The sequence below is a fragment of the Cyprinodon variegatus genome, unplaced genomic scaffold (assembly GCF_000732505.1).
Source record: "Cyprinodon variegatus isolate N-32 unplaced genomic scaffold, C_variegatus-1.0 Scaffold1235, whole genome shotgun sequence".
Taxonomy (NCBI): Eukaryota; Metazoa; Chordata; class Actinopteri; order Cyprinodontiformes; family Cyprinodontidae; genus Cyprinodon; species Cyprinodon variegatus.
Window position 1 is genome coordinate 50,076 of NW_015151688.1, and position 7,154 is coordinate 57,229.

The 7,154-nt window shown below is 39.5% G+C and overlaps 1 protein-coding gene across 1 annotated transcript in view; it reads right to left on the reverse strand.

The window, feature by feature from the left end:
• The window catches only part of LOC107102332, a 12,876-nt gene extending 6,052 nt beyond the window's left edge, over positions 1-6,824 (reverse strand). The window contains exons 1-4 of the mRNA XM_015401592.1: positions 6,595-6,824; positions 2,241-2,639; positions 949-1,080; positions 779-829 (exon numbers count right to left, since the gene is read on the reverse strand). Of these exons, the coding sequence (XP_015257078.1) occupies positions 779-829; positions 949-1,080; positions 2,241-2,639; positions 6,595-6,649 (637 nt within the window). The 5' untranslated portion in view covers positions 6,650-6,824. The remainder of the gene's footprint in view (positions 1-778; positions 830-948; positions 1,081-2,240; positions 2,640-6,594) is intronic.
• Positions 6,825-7,154: the final 330 nt, after the last annotated feature.

The window sequence follows — 7,154 nt, forward strand, 5'->3', positions numbered from 1 at the left end:
TTGTTATATTCATGCTGATTTTTGCACAGTTTCTACCGTAGTCAGTAAAATAACATGCTGCTGTCATTTTGCACATCTCTGATGTTGCTGCTATTTTCAAATATCCATTACTGTAAAAATGTCCATAGCTAAATATTGGTTATTTATTCTCCAGGTGAACAGTTTTATATTGCTGAAATACTTTACAGTATAGGATTTTATTGTTTATATTTGAAGTCTTCACTATTATGTTATTCTCATATATTTTTCTAAGGTCCACATTTGTGTGACCATTTTCAATAAACACCAGAATTTCCCTATTGTGGGACAATAAAGGGATTTTCAATTCTATTTTATGCTATTCTAACAAAAATCAAGTCTATTTTGGTTCTGATCCATATTCATGTTGATGGTGAAAACCTGATTTTCTCTTGGTTGTGGTGACCTTTAAATAATCATCATTCTGATCTTAGTGAAGCAGTGAGCAGATGGATCAGGTTCTTAGTGTGCTCTGACATATAGATGGAAATATCCAATAAATGGCTCCAGCGTTGGTTTGTGCTGAACTGTCATGGCTTCCTCACACCTCACTGATTCCAAGAGGCTGACTCACAGCAGAGCACAGAAAGCACAGAGGATGGATGATAACGGATCCCAATAGCTTTCATTAAACTTTATTTAAGAAATAACTGCCTCAGTCTATGAGAGCTTTGCTCTGCGTGTCTCAATGTTTTGGTAAAAAAAACAAACTTTGTATCATACAGAAACATAGATGACAGAAGTAAAGATGGCGACTCACCGCTGTGGCTCTGTGTTGGTCCCACCCAGCGATGTTGCCTCCTGTCTGATACTGAAAACACCAACATTGATTTAACACAGTGCCAGACATCCTCAATTATCTCTAAACTGGATTAGTTGTTCTTTGCAGTATTACTGTGTGTGTGCAGCTGTGCATGTCTTTGTACTCACGTCTCTTCTGCAGGGCCGTGACGGTGGGCCGGGTAAAGCGCATCAGCAACAGGATGATGAGCACAATGCTGAGCAGAGCAGTCACCACCTTGTAGGCGTACAGCTGCCCCTTAAAATCAGGGAGCTTCTCAACTGGAGACAAACAGAAATTATTCTGATTTTAACCACAGAAGAACTGAATTTATAACCAGTTTAATTAAAACAATGTTTGATTGGTGGTTTTACTGCAAATAAGATTTCAAAGCAAATAGATGTTATTGGTTTCAACATATAATAGGACTAAATTTAGGTATGAGGCGAATTAGTGACACTATTCAATTAAATTCAGTTTATTTCTATAGCACCAATTCACAACACATGTCATCTCAAGGTACTTTACAGTTCACCAGATCATCCAGTTAGATTGATTCAAAGTTTTCTATCTAAGGAAAACCAGCTGATTGCATCGACTCATTGACTCTTCAGCAATCCCTCACACTAAGCATGCTTGTAGCGACAGTGGAGAGGAAAAAACTCCCTTTTAACAGGCAGAACTAGATTCAGTGTGAGGCTGACTGGGGTTCAAGGAGACAGAAGCAGAGATACGAAAGGCAACGGTCAACCAGCTCCACAGGCACCAGGCATCAAGGGAACAACATTAAATGTTCAATCTCAGTATGTTGACATTTAATGCAGGTTTTTGCGCAGACAAGAGATAAGACTTGTGAAAACATACAACCTTAATATTAATTCTAAGTTATCATTTGTTCCAGTTTTGCAAAATGGAGCCAAACATCAACAAGACCGTATTTATGTTTTTAATTGTACAACCTAACTTTAGGTAATTTAGTGAGTTTATCAGTTATATTCTCTGCAGTCATACAGTGCATCATTGCCCTAACAAGGATCATGTTTAGTTTAAATCCAAACAGCTAAATGAAATAAAAAGTCATTTTATGGTATCTGTACCAGAGGAATGAGTTTAAACCATTATGTGCGTTAAAAACAAACCATGTTTGCTGTAGTTAGGCTGTGGCTGTAAAAGCAAACTTCACAGAGGGTCTGGGAAAAACTTACTGAAATAAACTGTATCTACCGGTAGCTTTATTTTATTCAGACAGTTTAGGTCAGTTCAGGTTTCGTTTCCAATGAACTGTTGATTCTACAATGGAACTAAAGTTATGATTGGAGAAACCAGAGATGTAGAACAAATCATCTGCTCTATGCAGCCTTGAGCCTTACTTTCCATAACAGAGCTGTTGAATAGAACTATATTAGCTGCAAACTGTGAATACTATGCAAAAGGAACCAACCTTCACATCTAAACTCAACTCCCTTGCATTTGGAAGTTGGGCTCTCTTGAGCAAGCACAAGTAAGGATCCTTCCTCAGTGAGGTTGTAGTATTTATTCTCCCTCTCATAGCTACTGTCCCACTTAGGCAAACCTTTACAGCCTCTTCTGTTCTGACACACATTTCCCAGAATCGTGTTAAATACGGATGGATTGCGGTGGCAGACAGGCAGGGAAGAGCTGTTGATGTTAAGGACCGGATGACCTCTGCAGATATATGTCCACCTGACTGTGATGATGCCCAGGGGGGGAGCCGGTCTGCTGGAGGGGGAGGCAGGAGCAGCTGGAGGCACATTGTTGCAGGGACAGGCAGTGGCAGTGTTATTGGGCGGTCTGGTTGTATTTGTGGTGTTATCATTATCTATGAAAAACACAGAACAAGACAAAGGTTTAAAATACTGAATGGAGATAAGAAAAGCTTCTGACTCTACCTTCATAAATACTCTGATGTTACAAACAGAAGTGAGTTTAGATGGATGCAGACTGGATGCCTGCTATAGAGACGAGGGAAAACATTTTAGGATGAGAAGTAAGATGCTGTTAAATAGGTTCATGGTTTATTTATTCACTGTTAACCAATCCACTGGAAAAATGATCTAGAAATAAGTAAAAAAAAAAACCTCTTGAATTAAGTTTATTTACTCTTAATTTGAGCAGGTAAATGAGATAATTTGCCAATGGAATGAGCATTTTACTCTTACTATAAGATATTTAGATAAAATGCACTTGAAAAGAGACAACGCAATTGTTTTTTCTTGTTTTAAATTTAAATTGTCTCGTTCCATTGGCAAAATGTCTCTTTTGCCTCCCCAATCCAAGAACAAATGCACTTATTTGAGGCTGTGTTTTTAACTCCGGCTCCAGGTGAGAGGCTGAGCTTCAGCGTCTATCTCCGGCGGTTACGTCTCATCACAGACACACTAAACCACAAACATACCAACACCTTTCAGGGGCAGTATGGGACTAGAGCAGGTCAGACTGTGTGAGGACAGAGAAGCACCAGACGCCATGACCGACTCCCACGTCAGTCAGATCCACCTCAGGCATCAGTGATCGACTGATTAGAGGAAAACGGAAGATGTTAATGAGCTAATTATTACGGAAGGAAGATAACCTACTCTGACTATCTGCTTGATAGTCAAAGTAGGTTATCTTTGGTGGTTAGAGCTCTGAGTCTGAGTGTCTGTCTTTCTGAATGATAACTAACCACCAGTTCAAGGTCACAACCAGAAACTTTCTCTCATGACCAAAAGTTTCGACTGAGGCAAACAGAGTAGACCAAGCAGCAGGGTAGATCAGACCCGTTTAACATGTATGACTTTCTGCTCTGTGATAAAACAACCGAGAACTCAATGTTAACATGGAAAACATCCAAGCTCCCACAGAACGCCGTACCTGTAAGGAACAGAGCAAACAGACACTGAGCAAACATTTCCTGTCTCCTTTTTTATTTCGATTCTGATTCATTCATTTTTCAGTAAAACCCGTGTTCAAAATCGACTCCTCCCTGCTCGGGAAAAACAGAGAAACTCCAACTACACTTTAGTTCATGATGATTGTCATCCATCAATGCTTTCTATAATTAACAGCAGATGTTCTTTTTTTCATGTCCTGTTTGCCAGCATAGCAATAATAATGGATGTCCCAGTGCTGGATAAGGTTCTGATTAGTAAATAGGTATGAAACTTGATTAGAAGTTTAAAAAAACGTATTAAATAGAAACTGAGACAGAAAGGGAGGAAGGATAAGGAATAAAAGAAGAAAGAGAAGGATGGAGGAAAGGATTATAAAGAGAACAAAGGAGAGAGGAAAAAAGCAAAAAAGAAAATACAAAATAACTTTAAGAGGTTTTTATCCATGACTGCAAGAAACAAGAAGGGAAAGAAGAAGAGAAAAAACATCAACCATGATAAAATGATGGATGTTAACATGTGCAAACAAGCATTGAAAGGAGGATTAGGCGCTTTAATACAGGACTGTTCATTGATGGGCCCCCGACCTATGGGGCCCTCCAACAAACCTCAGTGGCCCCTAGTTTAGAGCGATTTAATGAATGCATCATCATTAAAATGATTTATTCCCATCCATAGATCTAGTAGAACCTGCAGCTCGTTCATTGAACTGAATCCGGTCCTGCTGTTAGACTCACAGGTAGAAAAACAAGGCAGAGAAAGAAAAACGGCTGAAATTCCTCCTCTTGGTTTCATTTTGTAACAATGGCCGCTCGTCTCCAGCCCAGAAGCCACGGCTTTATAATCAGCTTTACTCTGCATAAAGTCCTGGTTAGGATTCCTGAAGCCTGCTGGTCTAATAACATCCTGAATCTGCTGAAACGCCCTAAATGCTTTGCAGTTCAGTCTTCTTTTATTTTGTGTTCTGTTTGCTCTGAAACGATGGGTTCCTGAAGCTATTCAAAAGAACATTCCTGAATACCTGCTAAGATTAGTAACAGTCCAACAGGCTCCTCTTTTAAAACACCTGGCTCTGATGCAGTAAAAATATTGACACCATGAGGAATGTTTTTTGAAGATTTCTTACCTTTAATTTTATATTTATCCTATACTAATTCCAAAAAAGTTAATTTTGAAAACATGCTAATTGAAATGGACGAACAGGTCCACCCCTTTGGAATAGGGGTTGTTTAGCTTCTTTGTTAGCCTGCAATGTCCCAAACCTGTCTATGTCACTGAAAGGGGGTCGTTAAAGGGAATTGTTGGCCTGGCTGTACAGGCCGGGTCTTGTGTTCGCAACCCCAACACCTTTACAGCGAAATGATAACAAAAGAAGCCAAATGACCCCCATTTTAAAGGGGTGAACCCATTTGTCCGTTTCAGTTTGCACGCTGTCTAAGCAAAAACAAGGTTGCGTTTTTTCTGACATTTTGAATTGAAAAAGCTTCCTGGATAGGAAACGAAACGTCTTCAAACTTGGAAACAAAGTCCAGTGGATTGTTTTTTTTTTTTTACTTTTTTTGAATGACTGTGACCTGGATGACAGAGAATGTAACCCAGCATCCTGTACTAATCAAAACAAGTAAAGATTCAGAGAAAGATGAAGCAGCCTGGATACATCAGTCCACGCGGCGCTCGCCCTTAGAAACTCATGGTTACTCTATCAGCATCTGGACCTTTTTTTAGATATTGACTCACTCTACTTCACAAAGCTTCTTTTCTTTTGTCATTATCACATCGAACGGACTGATATGATGATGGAGAGAAGATCCCTCTCCAGCTTTCTGGCAGAAACTTAAAAGTTTTGGGTCCAAACTGCTGAACTTTGCTTCCACCTCTACAGGAAACCCAGCTGCTGGTGTTTGACGTTATCTTTTCAAACTGTGGTCCAAAGTTTTTTATTTAGTGTCTGAAAGATTTTCCATCAAAGCTTTCAGAATAATCCTGCTTCCAACATCAGATAAGCAAAGAATAAAGGAAAAGCAACCAGAACCAAGCAGAACCTCCTGCAGATTCTTATTTAAATTTTATTTTCTTAACAGCCTCCCTGTTTTGGAGAAATGTCCATTTTCACGCAGGATGCTGAGTTTAAAAGCTGGAGCAAATATGGTTATTACACCTACTTCTTCAATTTTACCTGTTTTATTCAGAGAGGTTTTACTTTTCGCTGGTTTAAAGTGTCCCAAAAACATTTTTTTTTTCCCTTCAAATTGTTCCCAAAAAGTAAAAAAAAACCCAACCCACTTTTTAACTTACGCTGGAAGGACTTTGCCCTGGATGGCTGAGAATCTTCAGCAGCATCCTTCAAATTGTTCATCCAGTTCTAATACTTTACATCAGATCAGTTTTTCAGATCTTAACAGATGTTTTCCTCCTTCTATCTGTCTTCTCTATCTGATACCATCACAGTTTTGCAGGTTGCAGCAGAAGCACTTTGAGGTGCAAACGTGTCAGTAGCGTGACGGGTTGGTTTAATCCACCATTAAATGGATGCTAAAGCTGCTCAATGCCAAAATGATTGGACTGATATCTACAATGTTTGACCTAAAAGGCCTGCTAGTTTTTGGTTACATAACTTAAATCTTCTTGAAGTCTTCCTAAGGAGTTATAATATTTTACTTAAATTAAAATGTACCTTAACCATCATCAGGAATTCTTTCTTCAACATGAAACCCGTGTAAGTTTAGAGGAAGTTTGTCTAAATCTGTTTATATATTGAGCCAGCAGCCACTGAACCAGCTGACCAATGAGGAGATCTCCATAGGTTACCATATTCCAGCCAAGCTTAGAGCAGAGGCCTTTTCTCCTAACTGCCTGCTTCTTTCTGTTTTAATGCTGTTTTCATACAAACACTGATAAACTTACCTGCTGAGACAAGTGAACAAGCTGCGATGATCAGAACAAAGCTCAGCTCCATCATAGGGGGGAGAAACTGATGAAGAGGAAAAATGGAGGATAGGAAAGACGCTTGAGCTCAGGTCGACACGCCAACAACAGCAGAAGTGATGAGAAAGGAAATGATGCAGAGCTGCAAAAACTCCTCAGCCCCACCACCACCTTCTCCATGCCGTGAAGAAGTTCATCCACAGATGGCGGCTGCAGCTTTTGCAAAAGAGCAGATTTCCTCTCATCAAAGCAAACTGGGTGAAAAAGGGGGTGGAGATAGAGAGAAAGAGCGATGAACGTGTAGGAAGCAGGAAGAGATAGGAGAAGGTAGTGAAGAAAAACACAACTTTAGCTGCTTTCAGTATCCTGGGTTGCTGTGAGGGACACCAGATGTAGTGTAGAACTATCACACATAGATCTACACCACAGCGATATGATGATAGAATCACTGAATGATGTAAAGGACTCTTCTTTTTTTCATCCTCCTATTTATTCAAACTCACATCCTTTCTTAATACTATTATAATGTTACTGATGAC